The sequence below is a fragment of the Rana temporaria genome, chromosome 11 (assembly GCF_905171775.1).
Source record: "Rana temporaria chromosome 11, aRanTem1.1, whole genome shotgun sequence".
Taxonomy (NCBI): domain Eukaryota; kingdom Metazoa; phylum Chordata; class Amphibia; order Anura; family Ranidae; genus Rana; species Rana temporaria.
In genome coordinates, this window is record NC_053499.1 from 62152875 (window position 1) to 62177451 (window position 24577).

Below are 24577 nucleotides of genomic sequence, written 5' to 3' on the forward strand. Positions count from 1 at the left end.
TAAAAAGGCCGGCGTAAGCCTGCCTAATTCAAATTTGGAACATGGGGGCGTGTTTTATGTTAATAACTTGTGACCTGACGTGATTGACGTTTTTCACGAACGGCGCATGCGCCTTCCGTGGAAATCTCCCAGTGTGCATTGCTCCTAATACGCCGCAAGGATGTATTGGTTTTGACGTGAACGTAAATTACGTCCAGCCCCATTCACGGACGAGTTACGCAAACGACGTAAAAAATTCAAAATTTGGCGCGGGAACGACAGCCATACTTAACATTGGTACGCCGCACTTACGCCACCATATAGCAGGGGTAACTTTACGCCGGGAAAAGCCTAACGTAAACTGCGTATCTGTACTGCGTCGGCCGGGTGTACGTTCGTGAATTCGCGTATCTAGCTGATTTACATATTTCGACGCGTAAATCAGCATACACGCCCCTAGCGGCCAGTGTAAATATGCAGTTACGATCCGACGGCGTAACAGACTTACGCCAGTCGGATCTAAGGGAAATCTATGCGTAACTGATTCTAAGAATCAGTCGCATAGATACGACCGGCCAGACTCCGAGATACGACGGCGTATCTGGATATACGCCGTCGTATCTCTTTTGAGAATCTGGCCCTTAGTCTTTAGTGTATCTAAATCTAAAGCAGGGATCTTCAAACTACGGCCCTCTAGCTGTTGCGGGACTACACATCTCATGAGGCATTGTAAAACTCTGATATTCACAGACATGACTAGACATGATGGGAATTGTAGTTCCTGAACAACTGGAGGGCCATAGTTTGAAGACCCCTGGTCTAAAGCCAGCCATAGATGGAGCGATTTTATTTCCTGCAACCAGTAGTTGCAGGAAAGAAAATCGCTCAATCCCCCCCCATCAATACACTCAGTGTTGATGGGGGAATCCCACCTTCAGAGCTTTGTGGGGGAGTGAGGGGGTGTGGCTATAGCCTCTGGCAATAACCGTATGACAATTCTGACATGCTGGTTGTACCCAAGTTGATCGATTGATCAACTTGGGTACAATCAGCCAGCCATACTTGGTTCGAATCTTGGCTGGTTCCTGCTGAACAGGATGAGAATCAAACAGTCTATGACCAGTTTAACACTCTTGTCCCCCAAGACTGATAATGCCGGTGTCCAGAGGTCTCTGTTGCTCCTCCATCCAGAGTGTATGCACTCTAACACAGGAGGCGTGTTACTAGGGTGACCACATTTATAAAACTGCTATTCAGGGACACACCCCCTCTCTCACCTTCCCCAAAAGAAGATGAGGCGGACGCGGGGGCGGGGGGAAATGTAGTCTCAGGGTTGATGCTTGCCGCTGGGTGCCAGAGAAGGAGGAGGTGCTGTGGTGGGTGGGAACAGCAGTGCTGCACTAGGTGCAGGCCTCGCTCCCGGTCTTACTGTCTGAGAGTAAATTGTCACTGGTTGCAAGATGCCAGGTAGCGCTGGCCCTAGCAACCAGTTCTGGAAATGTAGTTATTAGTTAGTAGGGGGTGGCTGTGTCCTCTATTTCATTCAGGGACATTGTATTGTCCCAGAATGAAGGTACCCGAGACTCAGGACAGACATGTCAATTGCGGGACAGTCCCGGGCAATCCGGGACACGTGGGCACCCTACGTGTTACCGGCCAGAGGGGAAAAAATCTTAAAAAAAACAAATGCAGACTAATGATTGGTAAGCTGCAAATATTACATTTTTGGGTTTGGGTTTAATACCACTTTAAGCTTTAATTTACCTACTACCTAGAGCTGCTCAAAAAATAGAACTGCTTGATTTACAAATGAAAGTCTTCCTAAGGAAGGATTTTAAGTTACTTTAGTGGTTTCAGCGAAAGGGTTCGCTTTAGGTTACATTTGCAAGTGTAGGCCAGAAAGCTAGCTGACGTAAGATTAATGTCCAATATTCACACCTTGCAAGAGGCACCAGCATACATTATTAGCATGCAGGAGGTGCCTTTCCTAACATAAATGAATGTACCAAGAGAAGCTACATAGCAACGCAGCGTAGGTACAAATATCATGCTGTAAACTTTGTACTGAATGCCAGATAGCAACTGCTTGTTGCCACTATAAATACACAGCAAAACAGAAAAGTTTTTCTCACACGGCATGCTTAGAAAATGAGCCTTCTTCCTTGTGCCATGAGATAGTGTGCTGAACTCTGTTCACACGTGAACAAGGCCGAGTATATATGGATGACAAATCACATTGGAAGGGCAATCCTATTGAGCTGATGCCTGATAACCATGGCTTAATTAGATCTACAATCGTATTGACTCAAAATAAACATCATACAAATGCAGACAGAACTCTGTCTCTGATCTGTAGCGTGTTTTTGGTAGCGTTCCCTGTTAATAAGTTAATTGTTAATTACTGACAGTAAATTCCTGACTTCGTAGGCTTTGGGACAGCATGTGTAAAGCCTGGTACACACTACGGGCCAGATTAACATAGAAAAGGACATCAGAGATACACTACGCCGCCGTATCTTACCTGGCTCTAAGTCGAATCCAGGAAGAATTTGCGCCGTGAGTTACGGCGGCGTAGTGTATTTCTGGTGGCGGAATTCAAATCGGCAGGTAGGGGGCGTGATTCATTTAAATGAAGCGCGTTCCCCGCGCCGATTGAACTGCGCATGCTCCGTTTCGAAATTTCCCGCCGTGCTTTGCGCGAAATGACGTCGCAACAACGTCATTTTTTGAACTTCGACGTGACTTACGTCCATCCCTATTCACGGACGACTTACGCAAAAAAAAAAATGCAAATCTCGACGCGGGAACGAGGGCCATACTTTAACATGGCAAGTCTATGTATACGCCGCAAAATACCAGCTTTAACTATACGCCGGAAAAAGCCGACTACAGACGACGTTAGAAAATGCGACGCGCGTACGTTCGTGGATCGTCGTAAATCGCTAATTTGCATACCCGACGCGGAAAACGACGCGAACTCCACCCACGGGCGCCAAAGTATTGCACATACGATCCGAAGGCGTACGAAGCCGTACGCCTGTCGGATCGAACCCAGAAGCCGTCGTATCTTGGTTTGAGGATTCAAACTAAAGATACGACGCGGGAAATTTGAAAGTACGCCGGCGTATCAGTAGATACGCCGGCGTACTCTCACTGTGAATCCGGCCCTGCAGATTTTTTTCATGCATCCCCATGCAAGGTTAGTCCAGCGATCCCCCACGCTAAGCTATTGTGTTCTGACAGGGGGACCCCCCCAGCAGAACACCGCGATCAGCGTTTTCTGTCATTGGCTGAGAGCGCTCATCAGGAGTCGGTCAGCAGCTGGTTTTCCAGCATGCACATCCGAAAGAAGTCGACAAAACGGCCGGCTTCTGTCAGACAGACCGACATACACACGGGCAGAAAGTCGTTTCTTTTTTTTTAACCAGCAAATGTCTCCCGACATTCTTCCCGTGTGTATGGAGCTTAAAGTAGATGTAAACCCACTTTCATCATTTCTAAATTACTTCCATAGTGCTGATCTAGAAGGATATACATGCCCTCTGCATGTATTCGTATTTTTACGCTATAAATACAAAAGATCACAAAGTTTGTAAATGGTGCCAATCACTGTAAATTGATCACACCTGATGTACTGACAGGCCTGCCTATCTCATTTCTTGAGACACTAAGGCCTCTTTCACATTGAGGCGTGGAGCTGCGGTGACGGTATAGCCGCGCTATTTGTAGCGTGGCTATACCGTCGTATTTACCGCGATATTCGGGCGCTAGCGGTGAGGTTTTAACCCCTGCTCGCGGCAGAAAAAGGGTTAATACCATTGATTTCAATGGTAAAGATGCGACTAGCAGGACTTTTGGAGCGCTCCTGCTAGCGCACCGCTTCAATGTGAAAGCCTTTGGGCTTTCACATTGAACACTACAGGGCAGGTTTTTTCATGCGGTATAGCAGCGCTATTTTTAGCGCTGTACCGCATGAAAACCGCCTCAATGTGAAAGGGGCCTTACAAGCCAGGGAAGTACAAATACCCCCTAAATGACCCCCTAAAAGTAGACATTCCAAGGTATTTAGTAAGAGGCGTGGTGAGTTTTATAAAGTTGTATTTTTTTCCCCACATAATATTGTCATATTAACAGGTTATTTCTCTCACATGGCATATACATACAGGGCCGATCCGAGACGGGGTGCACCCAGGCGCCAGAGGGGAGGGGGCGCCAAAGTGTCAGGAGCACTGTTGGTCGGCATTGTGCTAGCAGCATCAGTAATCAGAACAGGGGAGAGAGCCGGTGTATTGTCACATTCTGCTGCCTATCGTAGAATGCTGCGGAGGTCACGTGGCGGCCAACTGCGCATGCGCGATGCATTCCAAACGCAAGTGCGATGCGTTCCAATGGATTCACGACAGTACACACAAGTGAAACTTCGGTCGGCATCCAGGCTCTTTCCTTAACATCCCCGTGGATTGGAGGATGTTAAAAAAACGAGCCAGGAGGCCAAGCGAGCGGAGCGAGCCGTCCGAGCGAAGCGAGGACGTGAGGCCGACTGGCCACTTTCCTCTAATTCCACGTCGCCCTGAATGTCGGGTTTGCTGGTGTGTACTGACGTAAATCCATTGGAACGCATTGCACTTGCGTTTGGAACGCATCGCGCATGCGCAGTTGGCCGCCCCGTGACTTCCGCAGCATTCTACGATAGGCAGCAGACTGTGACACTACAGTGGGACAAGGAGCAGCCCAGAAAGTGCTGCATTGGCTGCATTCACACCTCGGCGTATATACGCCTGAAGCGCGACGCTCGTGCCGCTGGAGAGGCGAATTCCCATTGCTGTCTATGAGATGGTTCACATCTCACGCCGAACGCCGTACGCCTGCCGCCTGAAAACAAGTCCCGGACCCTTTTTTTCAGGTGGCTTTTCGGCATAGACAGCAATGGAAATAATTTGTAAAAAAAAAAAAAGTTAAACAAATCGCGGCAAAATACGCCACGTACGCCGCGTTGTAGTGTGAATGCGGCCTGGCTGCATTCACACTATAACGCGGCGTATTTTGCTGCGATTTGTAAACTTTTTTTTTTTTTAACAAAACATTAAGGCTGCATTCACACCTAGGCGTATTTACGCTCGTGCCGCTGGAGGGGCGAATTTACATTGATGTCTATGAGATGGTTCACATCTCACGCCGAAACGCCGTACGCCTACCGCCTGAAAACAAGTCCCGGACCCTTTTTTTCAGGCGGCTTTCGGCGTTCGGCATAGACATCAATGTTAATGTTTTGTTAAAAAAAAAAGTTTACAAATCGCAGCAAAATACGCCGCGTTATAGTGTGAATGCAGCCTAACATTGATGTCTATGCCGAACGCTGAAAGCCACCTGAAAAAAAGGGTCCGGGACTTGTTTTCAGGCGTACGGTGTACGGCGTTTCGGCGTGAGATGTGAACCATCTCATAGACATCAATGTAAATTCGCCCCTCCAGCGGCACGAGCGTCGGGCATAAATACGCCTAGGTGTGAATGCAGCCTTAGCCCCCGTTCACACCTAGGCGTATATACGCCTGTAGTGCGACGCCGCTGCAGCCCCGAGACGCCAGAGGGATGATTTTACATTGCCCTCTATGGAGATGGTTCACATCTCCACGCCGAACGCCGTACGCCTGCCGCCTGGAAAAAAGTCCCGGACCTTTTTTTCAGGCGGCTTTCGGCGTTCGGCATAGGAGATACGAAACATCTCCATAGAGGGGGTGAAGGCTGCATTCACAATCGCGGCGTTTTGTCGCCGCAAATCGCGTTACAAAACGCTGCTATTTGTTGCCGCAATTCGCGGGACAAAACGCCGCGATTTTGTACGCTGAGGTGTGAATGCAGCCTTAATATGGAGTCGGCTGGGGCGGGTGAGATGGAACTGGGAGCCCTGGCTGCATGTAACCCTGCCTGGGCTTGCCATGATTTCCCCTCCCTCCTCCTCCTGGATCGTGAGAGATCTGTTGTGGGAGAACAGGCAGCAGCGTCGCTCTCCTTGAGGTGAGTCCACCACCGCCGCTGGCTCACACACAGGGGAACAGATGGGGGGAGTTGGAGGTCATAGAGAAAGGAACTGATTTGTGTGGGGGGGGGGATACTGTGTGGAACAGAGGTGGGGGCAGGGCCGTCTTACTGAGTGGGCAGTGCCCAGGGGCCACAAGTGCTGATGGAACCCCACTGTAGGAATGTTGCAGTACATACTACTCATGTCATATGCAGCTTCTGGCCGGAGCTGACAGAGACCGAGTCTTATGCTCTGACAGAGTGCAGTCACTTGTACCCTCCCCCTTTCTCTCAGCGCGCCTTTTTCAAGTTCCTCACAGGAGACGCTGAGAGGAGAAGGAGGAGTGGAGCCTTGCAGCCTGCAGGGGAGGACGGAGTTCAGCCTGAGCCTAGCCTAAGGTAAGCTAAACAACATGCAGACAGTCCTGTCGGTGGCTTATCTTGAGGGGGAGAGGAGAATGGGCTCTGTGTAGCGGGCTGGGCTCTGTGTAGCAGACTCCTGTCTCATGCTGTTCCACAAGATCGTTTTTATGTGTGGCTGTGTACTGCTCTGCTTCTAAAGGGAGCATGTTTTCTGAGATCTCCCCTCAATCTCTATTACACCTCCCTGTCCTATTTCCTACCCATTATCTGCTCACCAAGCACAGCCTCCTCTCCTGTATGACCACCTCATGTGTCAGGCTGTGGCACTACAAATCCCAGCATGCCAGGAGAGGGGAGGCAGGAGCAATATCACAGATCAGGCTGGTTTTGTAGATGAAAAGTGCTGGTGTTGTATAGTGTGTGTTATGAAATGTATGATAATTATATATTTGATTATTACGCTTGATGGTCTTAAAGGGGTGGTTCACCCTAAAAACTACTTTTTTATTACAATGGCCCCCCACATTACAATACGATTAAGGCTATTATTATTTTTTTGAAGCTGTACATACCTTTGTACAGCATATTCACCCGTTGCGAGTCCCGCGGGAGTGGGCGTTCCTCACATGTCTGTGATTGACATTTTGACCAAAAACGAGCTCCCCCCCGTCGCGTAAGCCGCGTCACGATTGGCGAAAGGAGCCGAACGGCGATGCGCAGTATAGCGGCGACTCGCCGTTCGGCTCCTTTGGCCAAAAAAATAATAATAGCCTTAATCGTATTGTAATGTGGGGGGCCATTGTAATAAAAAAAAGTAGTTTTTAGGGTGAACCACCCCTTTAAGGTGTTTATTCATATATGTTTTTGTAAGTAGTGAGCAGATTTGGTGTGGAAGTGCATTGGAGTCTTTTTATTTGTTTATAATGGAAAGAGTAGTGGAGTGAGGGGGAGGTGGATGGACAGAGAGATGGAAAGAATAAGGGGAAAAGGGGGATTAGGCTGTTTCAAGGCCCCCCTTTTCCTCATGGGATTCATGGCAGGGGCAGTTTTAAGGTTCTCTTGGGTTTTTAGGCGGGAATCCTGGGGATTGGTTAGAGCAGTGTGTTGCTAGGGGTTAAAATTGAGGCTGTGATAGGTTTAAAGTGGTTTTGAGCGGGAAAGGTCAGGATTGGCTTAGGCATTTCGGTTGCTGGGGTAAATTTGAAAATGTAGGGGCTCAGGATAGGTCAGTTAAGGTCATCTGACCTTCCAGAACATTCCAGCTTTTGAAAGAGCTGGTTCCGTTGGATCAGGGCCAGCCGTTTCCAGGGGAGAACCAACAGTGGATCTCCCCACCCCCTCTTCCCTTGTCGCGGTATACAGTAGCTATCTGGTAAATCCATTTTGCATGTTGGCAAAAGGGGATAGTGGTTTGAATGATTTAAGGCAATTCATGCAGCTTGAGTCTTAGTAGCTGAGCTGTGATTTTTATTTGGTACAGTTGATTATCTAAGGTGTAATATGTAATGGTAATATTTAATGATTATTTGGAAAAAACAATAGTTATGCCTTAATTTATCCAAAAAAATAAATGTGTGTTTGGTATTTTTATTTTAACCACTTAAGCCCCGGACCATTTGTTGCTAAATGCCCAGGCCAGGTTTTGCGATTCGGCACTGCGTCGCTTTAACAGACAATTGCGCGGTCGTGCGACGTGGCTCCCAAACAAAATTGGCGTCCTTTTTTCCTCACAAATAGAGCTTTCTTTTGGTGGTATTTGATCACCTCTGCGGTTTTTATTTTTTGCGCTATAAACAAAAATAGAGCGACAATTTTGAAAAAAATTCAATATTTTTTACCTTTTGCTATAATAAATATCCCCCAAAAACATATAAAAAAAATTTTTTCCTCAGTTTAGGCCGATACATATTCTTCTACCTATTTTTGGTAAAAAAAATCGCAATAAGTGTTTATCGATTGGTTTGCGCAAAATTTAGAGCGTTTACAAAATAGGGGATATTTTTATTGCATTTTTATTATTTTTTTATTTTTTTACTACTATTGGCGGCGATCAGCGATTTTTTTCGTGACTGCGACATTATGGCGGACACTTCGGCCAATTTGACAGCTTTTTGGGACCATTGTTATTTCACAGCAAAAAATGCATTTAAATTGCATTGTTTATTGTGAAAATGACAGTTGCAGTTTGGGAGTTAACCACAGGGGGCGCTGTAGGAGTTAGGGTGCACTTAGTGTGTGTTTAAAACTGTAGGGGGTTGTGGCTGTAGGACTGACGTCATCGATCGAGTCTCCCTATAAAAGGGATGACTCGATCGCTACGCCGCCACAGTGAAGCACGGGGAAGCCGTGTTTACATACGGCTCTCCCCGTTCTTCAGCTCCGGGGAGCAATCGCGAGGGGGCGGCTAGAAACGAATAGCCGCGCCCTCGTCCCGAATCGCTCCCCGCGGGTTACCGACCGCCGCGTGTACCGGGGGGGGGTCCCGATCGGCCCCCCGACCCGCGGAAAGGTGGGGATGTACATGCGGCGGTCGGCAACCGGTTAATAAAGTTGGTGTGTGTGTGTGTATATATATATATAATTAATTAATTAATTATTTATTTAAAATAATTTAAAAGGTGTGTGTGATCTCAAGTTATTGGTATGTCCAGGCATCCTGCATATAATCCCATGAGGAGTGAGTTAGGGTCCTTTCACACGTTCAGGACTGTCAGTTTTTCAGGCGGACCTGATCGGACGCTCCATTCACCTCTATGGAGTGACGGATGTCAGTGGTGACATGTCCGCTGACATCCAAATCCGCTAATCCAGGTGGATGGAAACCCTATTTTCCATCCCTCTGGCAGATGGGATGAAAACGGACAGGGGGATCTGTTTTCATCCAATCCCTCATAGAGGAGAGCGGAGCTCTAAAAGGTTCATCTCTCCCCTGTGTGCAGAGACGGACCTGTCATCTGTCGGCTCAACGAAGTGATCCCTGCTGAGCAAGCGAAGTCCATGAAAATTGACGTGTGTGTGTCTTTGTTACAGTGGCTGCCCGGGCAAATCAAATCCAAGCTCTGTGACAGCAGGATATTGCTCTTCTGTGTGATCCAGGGGCACTGGTAGGCTGAAATTGGTGAGCAATTATAAGGCTGCATTTGGTGGGCACTGGTAGGCTGCATTTGGTGAGCACTGGTAGGCTGCATTTGGTGGGCACTAATAAGGCTACATTTGGTGGGCACTGGTAGGCTACAATTGGTGAGCAATGGTAGACTGCATTTGTATGGGGACTGATAAGGCTGCATTTGATGGGCACTGGTGAGGCTGCATTAATCTCCTGTACCATGTCTGCAGTCTCTGACCATCTCCTGTATCATGTCTGCAGTCTCTGACCATCTCCTGTATCATGTCTGCAGTCTCTGACCATCTCCTGTATTATGTCTGGGGGGGTCTTTCTAAACAGACTCTCTAACAGAGGCCCTCTCTGGGTCCATTAGAGAGACCCCCCCCCTCTAGGTCCAATAAAGTACTCTGCTTCTCTTTCTGTATTTTGTTTATTTTTAAGAGATCATGTAAGGATCCCAGTGTAACGATAACTCCTTAGGGGAGCATCTCTGTGTTTGAATCGTTGCCATAGAAACATTTGTAAAGGGGGAGGAGTTAGTAAGGTGGCCACGCCCTTGTAGGGGCGCCAGAAATATTTCTGCACCCAGGCGCATGTGACCCTAGGATCGGCCCTGTATACATACTTGCAACTACATCCCAAAACATATTCTGCTACTCCTCCCGAGTATGGCGATACCACATGTGTAAGACTTTTTCACAGCCTGGCCACATACAGAGACCCAACATGCAGGGAGCACCATCAGGGGTTCAAGGGACATAAATTACACATCTAATTTCTTGAGCACCAGGACAATGGAAACACCCACACAATGACCCCGTTTTGGAAAGGAAACACCTCAACGTATATTCTATGAGGCATAATGATCTTTTGAACATGTCATTTTTTTTCCCCTCAAGTTTTTAGAAAATGTGGAAAGAAAAAGAAAACGCATTTTTTTTAACGCATTATTTACACATTTTTATGGCACTGATGAGGATCCACTGATGGGCACTTTTGTGCACTATTGGGCACTGATTAGCACTAATAGGGCACTGATGAGCACATTAGTGGCACTGATAAGCACTCACTGACGGGCACTGCAGGGCACTGGTGTGCACCGATGAGCACTGTAGGGCACTGACGAGCTGAACCAGCAATGACGCTGCCTTGTTGATAAAGTGATTGCTCCATCATTGGACGGAGAGATCACGTGGTAAAGGACCGCTGTGATTGGCCCTTCACCCCGATCCCTGATGCGATGAGTTCCGGAGACCCAGCGATCACAGACACTTCTGGATGTGCACCCATATGACGTCCTCCCAGAACTAGCTGGCTGCGCTGTAGGCGCCTTGTACATGCTTGAATATAATTTTTTTTAAACCAGAGTTTAGTGTCACCAGTAATATATGATGTGATTCACATTTTTACAAGCCTGTCCTTCTATATATTAGTTATTGTAGATCAGCCACTAGAGAGCGCTATCAAGAGCTCAGCGCAATTAACTTATTTTTATTGTCTAAACCAGGGGTCTCCAAACTTTCTAATCAAAGGGCCAGTTTACGGTCCTTCAGACTTTAGGGGGGCCAGACTAGCGCCATTGGGAGTAAAAAAAATTCCAGGTGCCCATTGGGAGTTAATTATACCATATCTATAGTGACAGTGGGAGGACTAGTGCCCCATCGTTGGTGTTAATGGAAAGAATTGATGGTGTCAGTTGGAGGAATAGTGCCCCATTGGTGTCAGCAACAAGAATTATGCCCCCATTTAAATTGGATGGAATAATGCCCCAAGGGCCGCATTAAGGCAAGCAAAGGGCCACATCTGGCCCCAGGGCCGCAGTTTGGAGACCCCTGGTCTAAACCCAACACTAAAATCTCATAAAAGCTTGTCCGTGTTAATGTCATTTCAAATACCAAACAATAAAATATCATGAAACTTTAACTTGTTAGTGTCATTTCAAAGGTCATTTTAAATATTATTTAATTTTTCAGCTTTCATTAAAATAATACCCACTCACACTGCCTTTGTTCAGGGGCTTGCAGCTATCGGGTGTCTCTTAATGGTAAGCATGCATTGCCAAAGGAGAAAACAAATGGCTGTTAATACACACATTATGCAGGCATGGTCCACTGTTGTCACCATCAGGAATCCTACCCTGGCCATCAAGCCAAAATATGAAATCAAGTGCTTTAGTAAAGTAAATGCCATTCTTTTAGGGTTTACATCTACTAACTGTTGCAATAGGATATTATCCACATAGGGAGTGTATTGTTTTTAATTAGTTATCCGAATCTTGGGGGTTGATTTACCAAAGGCAAATAGACTGTGCACTTTGTAGGTGCAGTTGCACTCATTTTCCCTGTAGCTTAATGAATGTGGTGAAGCTCTGCTGATTTCCATCATCCAATCATTTGCAAACAAAAATACTGTTATTGTTTTTTCCTTGCATCTGATTGGGTATTCTTTGCAAGTGCAGTTGCACTAATTTTCCCCAGATCTTATGCCGCATACACACGACCGTTTTTCGGGATGTTAAAAATTAAATTTTTAATGGTCTAGAAAAAAATCCTTTTTTTTTTTCAAGCCGATCGTTAAACCGGCCATGCCTACACGCGATCGTTAAAAAAAAATGCTCTAGCAAAGCGCGGTGACGTACAACACGTACGACGGCACTATAAAGGGGGAAGTTCCATTCACGTCGTTAAAGCCCACACAGGACAACAACGTGAAAAATTAGAGCATGTTCTAACATTTTAATGACCATTTTCTACATTGTGAAAAATGCTCTGGAGCCCACACACAATCGTTTTAAAGACATTTAAAAAAAAACTTCATTTTTTACAACCCGAAAAACGGTCGTGTGTACGCGGCATTAGTGTCGTGGTGAAGTTTTACTTTGTAAAGTACACAGTCTATTTGCCTATAGCAAACCAACCCGATTGGATTGAGAGAAGGGGAAGTACATCTCAACCACATGCAACAACTCTTCATGACTGCGCTATACCTGAATGACGGCTACAACACAGTCACACATTGCCGGGAGGGCAACATATATCCTTTTGGATACAGCTGATCACAGATAGGGGTAAAAAGCCAAACACAGCTGCTCTTTACCATGTGATCAGCTGTGTCAAATCACAGCTGATCACAGTGAAAACAAGATTTGCCAGTAATCAGCAATCCTTTCCTTACGCTGACAGCACGTGAGTAGAGGAGAGCTGATAAGCGACAATCCACACAGGGGACATCTACACTGATTATCAGTGTTCTGATAATCAGTGCAGCCCCAGCAGTGCCCACCAGTGCTGCCTATCAATGCTGCCAATCAGTGCCCATGAGCGCTGCCTGTCAGTGCTTATTATTGATGCCTATCAGTGCCCATTATTGCTGCGGTTTCGTCAGAAGCAGCGACCTGTCAGATTACGTAACAGAAGTGACCTTCCCGTCAGCTGCGCATGTGTTCCACCACTACCAGGTTTGCTAATCTGACAGAACATCTGCAGTCAGATGAAGACTGCAATGGACATCTTACTACACCCAGCTACGTCTTGAATTTGACAGTAATGTTATCAATTAAGTGAGCGTATATAAATATTGGTGAGACAAGAGACTAAAAGCTCAAACTGTCTTCCATTAAAACTGATCTTTCAATATAAAATTAATGTTTCTTCATCATAAACAACATTTTTTTTCTGTTTTTGCAGAACCACAATGGCTAAAAACTCAGATATTGCTTCTCTAGAAGAAAGTTTTAAGAAGTTTGCAATCTATGGAGATACAAAAGCTACAGGTCAAGAAATGACAGGAAAAAACTGGGCCAAACTTTGTAAAGAGTGCAAAGTTATTGATGGAAAAACTGTGACTGGCACCGATGTTGACATTGTATTCTCTAAAGTAAAGTAAGTTGAGTCTTTATATATTTACATCTGATTTTCCATCCAGAGCTATAAAGCTGACCTATCACCTGCACATAGCAGCTCATCGAATCCATATGCCAACTTTGCCCCCCCACCCTTGCGATTGGTCATTGAGGATATGCCCTATGGTAAAGGATCAACAGTGAGAGTCAGGTGTGTCTAATTTGACTTATTTAGGAAAGGTCAAGCCTAAAGACATTTCGTTTCATGAGTTTGAATTGCCCCATTTTCTGACAATGATACCATCTTTTTACTGCATCTCTAGTTAAAAGATAGCTTCATACTGAGAAAATGCATGTTCAAAATATAAGTTATGCACGTATGGTTATTGTATTCCAGACAAAAGTCGGCCAGAGTCATTACCTATGAAGAATTTCAGAAGGCACTGGAAGAGCTTTCATCAAAGAAATTCAAAGGAAAAAGTAAAGAGGAAGCCTACGAGTCAATCTGTAAACTTGTGGCCGGGAAAGAACCCACAAGCATGGGAGTTACGGTATTAAGATATATTATTTGTATTATTATCGCTGTAAAACTCATAATATTAATTCTTTGTATCCCAACAGTATATCATAGGCAGTTGAGAATCCAGTAATACTGTGCTCATCTCTGCATTGACATTGAGAATAATACGGGTAGAAAAAGAGTCATACGTGAATTCACCAACACTAAGAACCCTTTCACACTGAGCCACCCATAGCGTCGGCGGTAAAACTCTGCTATTTTTACCGCCGACGCTATGGGTGGATTTGCAGCGCATTTTGGCCGCTAGCGGGGCGGATTTAACCCCTGCTAGCTGCCGAGAAAGGGTTAAAACTGCCCGCAATGCGCTGCTGCAGCGGTGCATTGCCAGCGGTATGACCGCGCTGTCCCATTGATTTCAATGGGCAGGAGCGGTAAACACACCGCTCCAAGGATGCAGCTAGCAGGACCTTTTTTACTGTCCTGCTAGAGCAACACTCCAGTGTGAAAGCCCTCTGGCTTTCACACTGGAATGAATGGTGCAGCTGTTTGAGGGCAGATTGCAGGCGCTATTTTTAATGCTATAGCGCCTGAAAAACGCCCTCAGTGTGAAAGGGGTCTTATTAATATATTACTATATACAAATACTTCACATCTCTGGGACTTTAAATATGCTCCCATGGGGTTTTCAACGATAACAGTTACAATTCAATACCTGGAAATAAAATAAAGGCTTTTATTATACACAACATGTTAAAATGTCTTCAAACATATAAAATAATATGTGGTGCAGAACCTTGTTCGTAATAACAAATACATTTAATAAAAGGCTGGGAGAAGCCTATCATTTATTATCTAACCAAGTCTACGCGTTTCACGATAGTTCCATTCCATCAAGACTGAAATATAGATTTTCCTGTGTAAATTGATAAAACATAGAGGTCTAGCTATAAGAAATACCATTAAAAGAGAAGTATGTGTTTTTTTTTGCTATTTATACTTACCTCGGTGGATGGAGCATCAGGCTGATGCTGCCACTGTCCCCCGGCGTCTCTGCGCTGAGAACCGAGCCACTGACCACCGCCGATGGCTCGGTTCTCACTTCTCCTCGAGCAGAGCCATACTGACTGTCACTCAACATGGCTTCTGCTCTACTTCTCAGCGCTCATTGGAGCGCCGAGCAGTGAAGGAGTGGGGAGAGGTTGTCTCAGCGGCTCGCTGAGACTGCCATCAATCAGGGCCTCTGGTGGATCCCGACTTGGAAGTCGTGATGACGCGCTGCCCCGATTGATGGCAGTGACTTCAGTGGAGAGTGGACTTCAGAGCGCTCTCCGCTGAAAACGGGTCACACGAGTGCAAAACAAATTGCACTCCTGTGACCCAGAGGAGAAGCCCAGCCCAAAAAGCTCAGGCTGGACTTCTCCTTAGGCCCCTTTCAGACGTCCGCTCCGCTCGTCCGTTCATTACAAGTCCGTTTACGGACTTGTAATGAATCCCTATGGGATCGCGTCCGTTAGCGGATGGAGCATCCGCTACCATCCGCGTCCGTCGGGATCCGCTTTTGCGAACGGAAGAAAACCTATTTTTCTTCCGTCCGGCGGAACGGATCGGATGCAGACTGACAGACGGTCCGACTGCATCCGATTCCCCATAGGGGAGAGCGGAGCAGAGACAGGGCGGTCTCTGCACTGTGTGCGGGGACCGCCCTATCCGCCGACAGCTCAGCGGGGATGACGGATGATCCCTGCTGAGCTTTGGCGGACACACGGAGCGGACACAAAAACGGTCTGCTCCGTGTGAAAGGACCCTTAAACAATTTAGTTATGTAACCTAGTGGAAGGGAGGAATGTGAGGGAAGTAAAAAAGGGGGGAAAAACACCTGCCTGCAAGAACACACAGACTTTTACCTTGCATAAAGGTGTTTTTCTTTGGGATGGGTTGCAGTCCTCCCTGCTGTGAATTGCCTACAATATTGTCAGGATCCTTTTCCTTTTCTTCTCCTGTGTGTGATTCTAGACTTAGAACAGTAGCAGCTACTATGCCCCTCCTATCCCTCCCTCCTCCAATCCAGGCTGCTCGATCTTCAGCAGGCAGACAGCAATAGCAGCAGCACATCTCCAAGCAGAGGAGGGATTGAAAGAGGGGGGGGGTTTCTTGTAACCACGCCCTCCAAACTTTCAAATGGAGAGCAGACTGTCACTTACTGAATGATGAAGTGTCCGTATTGCAGAAACAAAAGGAATTGGGTAAAAAACAAAAAATGTATAAGGATGCTGGTGAAATATGCTATTTATTTAGTCTATCCCACACTTCTCCTTTAAATTTGAAACAGAGACAATATTATATAGTTGTTGATTGTTGCAGGCTAGATTTGGCTAAGGTTTGCTGGTGACTCAAAATAGTACAGAAAAATGTATTTATTGCTTGAAATGAAACAGGGTTTTCCCAAGTTTCTCTCCAGGGAAATGTCAGCTAAGCAAACTTCTCCACATGGCCACCTAAAGCTTTTCCCAAGCACACCATGCTCTAATGTGCAACACATACAGGCCCAAATTAAAGAGGAGGTCCAGCCTGGGTGAAAAAAATTAAGTCAGCAGCTACAAATACTGTAGCTGCTGACTTTTAATATATGGGTACTTACCTGTCCAGGGAGCCCACAATGTCAGCACCCCAGCTGATTTTTGGATCCACTCCCGGGCGCTGCTGCCGCCATTCCTGGTAAGGGGACCCAGTAGTGAAGCCTTTTGGCTTCACAACGGGTTCCCTACTGCGAATGCACTTTCTAATTGGCCCTGCGGCGGGGGAATGATCATTTATTTATATTTTACAATTTATTTTTTGTTGTGTACTGTTTAGTCCCTATGTGTCTATCCTTATTGATTGAACTGAACAAATCTATTGTTATGTGCTAATACTTGTATTATGATGTAATTCTGGTTATATGTCAGACATCAGACAACAGTAGCAAAAGTTGCCCAAAGGGTGGCGGCAAAGAGCTAAAAAATCACGTAGTTTGGTGTATGTTGGCTGAAAATGTTCTGCCGTCTGTATGCAGAACAAGTTTTCGGACAAAAATCCCCTGATTTGTCAGATGGAAATCCAAACCTGTGTATGAGGCTTTAGACAGAGCAAGGAAGGGTTAACTGTCGGGTAATATTTTTTGTCTGTGTCCCTCATTGGGGAGATTCAATCTCTCTATTTGTCCTGCCAATCATTGTCTTTGGGACAGAAAATGATAGAAAATCCAGCATTATTCAATTGTTACAAATAGGCAAGGGGAAATCTTCTAGTGGGGACACCTGTCGTAACAACTGTATAGGAAGGAATTTTTCTCACTTTAGGGAGATTTATTCTCACTTTCTGTTGTTTTTCCATAACAGAAAGTGAGGGAAAATATCCCCATCAGGGCAAAAACAGCAAAAAAATAAAAACGGGTTTGCAATAATGGGCCTGAACTCTGTCACCAGTATCCCCGATCCAGGTATAACAATATTTACTTCACTAATCTACCCAAAATTAAAAAACAACAAGATTCTCCGCTGCTTATTTTGCTGTGTTTCTGTTTTTATTTTTTCTCTTTTAAAATGTACTTAATATCATACCATCTAATACCTTTCCCTTCTATAGAAAGCTACATCAGCCGGAGCTGTGGAACGGCTTACAGACACAACCAAATACACAGGATCCCACAAGGAACGCTTCGATGATAGTGGGAAAGGAAAGGGTAAAGGTGGCCGGGAGAACCTTGTGGAAAACACTGGCTATGTAGGTGCATACAAACATGCTGGCACTTATGAGTCCAAGGTAAAGAAAGAAGATAGTGACAAGTGAACGATTTGTGAAGTGCAAATATACCTACCCTTTTTTTGCTAATTCCAAAAACAAGATTTTTTTTTTGATGACATCATACACGTTTCTACAATGGTTAATAGGGTTTGAGGTATATGCATTGGTGTTTCTGAGTAGCATATTATATTGACTGTTCAGTTATCGCTTATTTATGTCTGAAAAGTGAAATACACTTTATTATCTGTATAAAAGCAGAAAAATGTATAAAACTCTAAATTCAGAGTCCACAATAGTTCTGCAGCAGCACTGTTTTACAGCTCAGCACTTAGAAAACTGCTAAAATATATGCAAAGTAAAAGATCAGATGCGTATACCCATATGTAGCAGCTGCTTAAAAAAAAAACATAAATGTATAAAAGCAGAAAAATTTATAAAACTCTAAATTCAGAGTCCACAATAGTCCTGCAGCAGCAACACTTTATTATCTGTTCTGTGATACATGCACATGCTCTTGAAGTTTTCAAAGTAAGGACTACATTTTGTGAAAAGTGTAAAGACCTAAAGTGAATATGTGGAGAGAAAAATAATAATTCTTATCTTTTATTGTAGACATCAGCAAGTGTCCATATAGGTTCTTTGGATGCCTGATTAGTAGGGTGCTCTGACCTGTACAGCACACAGTGACCAACTTTCATGTCAATTGGCTCCAACCTGCTCTCTAGCTTCATACACCTCACTACGGGCCACTACTGGCTCACTAGAGTTCATGGTCCCTGAAATGCAGCAGGCAAATTGGATGCAGTCTATACTTCAAATGCTAGTACTGGCATAATGGCACACGATGAGTAGTACATACTAATCCAAAATTGTCCATGGCAATAAGAAATCCAGGGACTGCCACTGTCAACCTTCTTCTCAGAAAGCCACTTGCTTGGCTTCCATGCTGATTCTCTGGCTCAGTACTTGTCACTTAGCCATGCATGCAGGTCAGTGACTTTGAAAGCACTGAAGTTAGAGGGTCAACATGGCATCCAGACAACACAATTTTATAAAGAGGTTAGCAATGGCAATCTATGAATGTCTGCCAAGACAGCTGTCCTGATAATGCATTGCCTGGAAGTTTTTCCCACTGGCCAGGTTTGAATAAAAAAAGTCATCAATATATTTGGATAAAATAGATTTGCTACATTGATTGACTGATAATAACACACAAAATTGTTCCATAAATTTGTGATAAATGAAAATGAGCGTGGTATTTTGTGAACCATGATCCTCCTATGACTGCTCAGCACGGTGTTGGTATATTCTCAATGACAAAGGAAAAAAGGGGTTATTTTCTGTAGGCTGTTACAATAGCTTAGTCGCATAGTGCCTCGCGCCATAAAATTTCCATTTCATTCCCACACTGGAAGATAAATACAAAATTTGGTTGGTTACTGTAGGACATACCTTCCGAAATGGGATTTCATCTGAATATTTTATGCACACATACATTTGATTTATTATACACTGAAGCAATGTTGTCCACAGCAACCAATTAACCATTTTCAATTCCATTAACCACACTATAAAATGACTGGTAAAATCTGGTTTCTTTCAATACGGCTATTTCTTGCCACCGATTTTCACAGGCCAAGTATGTTTATAAATCATTTCAAAGTAAAATGACTAAACATGCAATGAAATTCAACTTTTTAAAATAGTAATCAGTTGTAGAATTTTTATTTTGCCATCAAATGTATTACATGTTTGAAAAATATTCACGAAAATAATTTGACAAAAAAACAAATTTTTGAGATTTATAATAATTTCACATAATTAAAAAAGACAGGCCCAATAAACGAAAACACCTACGTGTGAAGAGGTTTCATATGATGACACAATTTACTAATGAGGTCATATATCTATTTGTCTCTTGGAGTTTTGGCAATACAGATGTTGCCCTGCTCTTGGGTAATATTTGGCACCAAAAGGAATGATGCCATTCGAGGTGTGAAGAACTGGAGGATGAAAGCTACATTCAAATTGGGTGCTTTGAGCAACATCTCTGTTGTAATAGTTTTAATAAATCAGCTCTCCTGAATCTTATAAGACAGGAGATAAAAGTAGGATCTGTGTTTGCATTTCCCACCATTCTGCAGGAAAATTTGACAACCTCACACCAGCTATTTATGGTTTCCTTTTTTATTAATTTATAAAGTCAGTAAAAAAGACGAATGGAGAACTAATGCATGTCATGCTCTCTATGATTAAATTAATTCATTACATTTAATGAATTAATAAAGACGGAAATAGCTGGTTTTTGGTAATCCGTTTTTCTTGTACAGTGGCTGCCAGCAAAACAGATGGATGGGCATCTGGTTACAGTGGGCAAGCTTGGGCCAAACCGGAGTGACACATTGTTTTCTTTTGTTACTCTCATCATACTACTATGTGGGAATATAGGTCAAATGTAAATCAAAAGGAGCTCATTTGCAGGTCAGATGCACCTAGCACTACATTCTGGATGACTTTAGGAGCATCCTAAACTGATATGAAAAGCAAGCTCATCGACACAACCCAAAGCCCGTCAACACAAACCTGTTTAGATTTGGTTTTGCCCAACATGCTCATACCTCCCAGCTTTATGATGATAAGAGAGACACCTTTTAGCACATATTATGTAGGCAAAAGACACACGCCTGCCACGGCTGAGGTTAGACGGACCACAAAATTTAGGAAATTTATAGCTAAAACCACACAAGTGCCTTTTTCATTTCATTTAAATGTTCTTGCAATTTTTTCCTTTCTATTGGCTTTTCAAAATAACAAATGCAGTAACTTAGAGGTTGGATAAAAAGTTTAGGCATAACACTTTTGGTAGGAAAATAGTGCATTTAATATAGAGTTGTACACATCAGACCAAAAATAGGGATAGCTGTGGCTGCACGATCGGTAGGTCATTGGTCTGGTATTCACGCTGTACCAAATTTCACAAACTCCCCCTTCTGTATGGGTCACTGTTATATATTAGCTATCAAACAAAAACTGGAAGAAAAGAGATGTGAAATTGCCTCACAGTAAAGCCAACCAGATGCGTGCTTTTAATAACTAATCTGTTCTATAAAAAAAATGCATTGTATTGTAAAATATAATGTTGTAACTCTGTGTTAGCACAACAAACTAATATAGTGTGTATCGTTTTACCCAATGAGGTTGATTTACTGAAGGCAAATAGACTGCTCACTTTGCAGGAGAAGTTGCATTTTGCAGGGGAATTTTCTTCAGAGCTCAGTGAAGGTGAAACTATGTTGCCTTCCATCATCCAATCATGTGCAAGGAAAAAAAACTTTTTTTTTATATATTCTTGCACGTGATTGGGTATTTTCTGCCCCACATTCACTAATTTCGGCCAAAAATTGCCTTGAAAAGAGCAACTTCCATTGAAAAGTGAACAACCCAATTGCTTTTAGTAAAACAACTTCTTTATGTTTAGTGCTAGCTAATTAAAGTAAAAGAGCCATGTTGTGTCATTTCAGATGCATACTTTCACTTCCTTTGTTACCAGTTTAGTGAATTAAACCTGTCAAGTATTGATCTCATTGTTACTGATGATTATATAATCTGTTCTTGCTATGCAGTGAGTTAACTAATTCTCTTGGTTGTATATTACACTGTTCCAAAATTTAATGGTTATTGTTTAAAAATATCTTTCTGTCTATAAATAAATATATATGTATGTATGAAATATTCTTTCTCTGCAATAAATTCATCATTTTGTAAATCAGTGTGATTTTATGTTCACAAAAAGATATATTGTAATAAAAAAAGTATGCATAGTAACACAGTAATACTAAAATCCTTCAAACATACACATATCATTGTGAAGAGATGCACTCTGGTTGTGGCTGCGTTGTGCTCTGCCTTTTAATTGATAAAGATAGACATCTCAAAATCATGGTATTTGGCAGCGTAGGGGTTAAGATTTGAGGATATGCAAGCGTTGCCATGTAGCCCTGTGTTTTAGTAACAAAAACATAAAGATTGTTGCTACCAGGTGCTTTCAATGTTTTTGAGTGTGTTTTGGTTGCCATGACAAAAAAGTCTCAACTCCACTAACCATGACCCTGAATTGACAGGCCTTCATCATACTCGTGTCCCGGACCCAGAGTTATCCATGCCCCACCCTGCAGAGGGATGTTCTGCCTGTCATTTTGTAGGATAGAGTTTGAAGAAGGATTCTGCTAAGCATTATCCAAATCTAACCTAAAAGCCTAAAGGAAACCCAATCACTAAATTCTCATATGTGCTTTAAGCAAGTTAAATCTGTAGCTTTCATTTAAAAAATACTTTGTGATTTAGCCATAAAGGTCCTTGTGCAGGCACGTCTTTTTATAGGGGCAGCACAGTGGTTTGTGCTTCGTCTGGCAACACTTGGGTTGTCAGTTTGAATGCCAACCATGACACTACCTGCCTGGAGTTTGCATGTTCTCCCCGTGCCTACATGGGTTTTCTCCAACACTCCAAATACATGCTGGTAAGTTAAATTGTTTGTTACTCTAAAAAAAAAAAAAAAAAGAGCATGTTCCATTAAAACATGTACAACAGCACAGTGCTTGTGCTTTGTCACTTGGCCCCCTGCATAACCTAAAATAACTGGCTGTTCCTGCCCTCCCCTGTAAACTGACCACGGTTTATCATGGCTGCTGAGCCCTTACACCGTGGTCAGTTTATGTGCCTCTGTCATCCGCAGCTCTACTCCCTGCCTGTCATCTCAAAACACTGCCCACCCCTCCCCTCCTTCTGCTATAAAAAACTATAATCTATTCATCCCACCCCCTCTGTTATATAACAACATGTGTCCCAGTGTCTGAGCTATAGAAAAAATATGCCAATTTGTACCAAATATACAAAAGTGGGACTGCATTCATATACAAAAGTGGGACTGCATTCATAGACAAAAGTGGGGCTGCATTCATAGACAAAAGTGGGGCTGCATTCATAGACAAAAGTGGGGCTGCATTCATAGACAAAAGTGGGACTGCATTCATAGACACAAGTGGGACTGTATATGTATATTGCCGATTCCCGAACGAGTTCGCGTCGCGTAACCGTCGCTAACGTCGTTTGCGTAAGCGGAAATTTAGTCCTGCTATATGGAGGATTAAATTTCCGCAAGTCTCGCGTAGGCCATGTTACGGATGGCGTCGGGTCCCCGTCGTGTTTTTACGTCGTTTACGTAAGTCGTTCTTGAATACGACTTTACGTCAATGACGCACACGTCGGCGTCATTGACGTTTTCCGCCGAGAACTGGAGCATGCGCACTGGGCTTTTTGCAGCCCGGCGCATGCCCAGTTCTTTCGCATCGGGGGCGCGCTTCATTTGAATAGAAGACGCCCCCTTGGAGATCCGCCAGGCTACGCCGGGACACTTACACTCCGCTGTCCCAACTTATGGAGCAAGTGTTTGGGGAATACAACACCTGCTCCAGTAAGTTGGGACAGCGGAGTGTAAGTGCCCTAAGCGCAGCAGGCGGATATTTTTTGAGAATATGGCCCTTTGTCATTAGAAACTTTCCATTCACTAACCATGTAAACACTGTGATGCCTTCATAATCTGGTCCATCTTCAAATGGACTCCTTTCTTATTCCAAATCACGCAGCCCAGGCAAATTTAGATTTTTTTACAAATTCAACAGCTAAGCATTCACTGAGTCCATAACCACGTCCCTTGGTCAGTGACATATGTAATTGTCAGGAAGGGCAGAAGTAGTTTTTAAGTGCCAGCTGTTATTTATGGACATGCTTTATCTTTTTTCTGTTGGGCAAGAGGCAAAATGGCACCTTCTTTGTGTCTTTGCTAGAATGCAAGCTTGGAGTGGTCTGCTCTAGGTAGTTAAGTCCCCTAAAGGAACACATATGTGTTTGGGTGTCAGAGTACTGCACTTTGTCCTCCTAGACCAGTCACTGCACTGCTGCTGTTCTACCTCCTTCACTTCAGCTGGGGACTTTACTGCTTTGTCAGAGAGAATGGACCAGTACAACACATGGTGACTAAGTTTCTGGATAGTTCCATGGAAGCTGTCTCTGAAGAATGACGATGGTGTGCCATTCAGGCACAAAGTGGCACATATGCTGGAAGGTGTAACATGTGTAGCGCCTGGTTACTTTTCAGAACCGGTGCTAGTGTAAATTTAGAGGGGGTCAGAGAGTTAAGTGACTCTGACCAGGTTAATATATTTAAATTTGGAGCTTCTGTCCCAGCTTTGGCTGTGCTGTGGGTTCATGCTGTAGTTTCTGGGGTGTGGTCCCACCCCAGGCCGACGGGTGGCAGCAGTGGAGTCAAAGGTTTGGATACTTCTTTCCGGCAGCCTATCAGCAGGAGGCTTCCTCTCTGTGCATGCTGGGGAGGGGTATTTATGAGGCAGACACCATCTTCTTGCGGTTCTCCTTGTGTGGCACCCACCTTCAGGGTAGCCATTCCACAGCACCCCGGCAAATGGCCTTCCGGGCCAGGGTGTGCGTGCTACGCAGATATCCTGGTTCCGGGACCACCTTGGCCCGGAGCATCTGATCTGCCGCTTGGGGTCCAGTAATCAACTGGGTCCTCAATCTGATGAGGTCCTGAGCTGTCCGTCCTGTTGGAGGGAGCTGTCCGGTTTAGAGTCTGCCTGAGGAGTGCCAAGAGAGGCTGGTGTTCCAAGAGGGGCCTGATCATCCATCGGGGACCAGGGAAACCGGGTACTGAGAGGCTTGATGTTGGTCGCCTATCAGTCGGTAACCTAACCAAAACTACCTGAAGATAAACCGGGTGTTGAATCTAATAGAGAGGATTTTGGACCACCATTTTCTTCAATCATTGGGAGGGTCTGTGGCAGAGACTTAACCCCAAGTTCGAGTGACATTCTGGCTGCCAGGCTGGTGAGAGAGGCCTGTCCAGGTGCACTATACCCATTCCGGCTGGAGTGGTGAAATAGAAGTTGTC

At 44.4% G+C, this 24577-nt stretch overlaps 1 protein-coding gene across 2 annotated transcripts in view; it reads left to right on the forward strand.

Moving 5' to 3' along the window:
• TPPP3 (tubulin polymerization promoting protein family member 3) overlaps window positions 1–21340 on the forward strand; it is a 46078-nt gene extending 24738 nt beyond the window's left edge. The window contains exons 1-4 of one of the 2 annotated variants that reach the window (XM_040328661.1): window positions 6335–6396; window positions 13153–13347; window positions 13705–13858; window positions 17452–21340. In XM_040328661.1, the coding sequence (XP_040184595.1) occupies window positions 13160–13347; window positions 13705–13858; window positions 17452–17655 (546 nt within the window). In that variant the 5' untranslated portion in view covers window positions 6335–6396; window positions 13153–13159 and the 3' untranslated portion in view covers window positions 17656–21340. Of the gene's footprint in view, window positions 1–6334; window positions 6397–13152; window positions 13348–13704; window positions 13859–17451 lie in introns of those variants that run through there. The other variant, XM_040328660.1, reaches the window with a different exon arrangement.
• Window positions 21341–24577: the final 3237 nt, after the last annotated feature.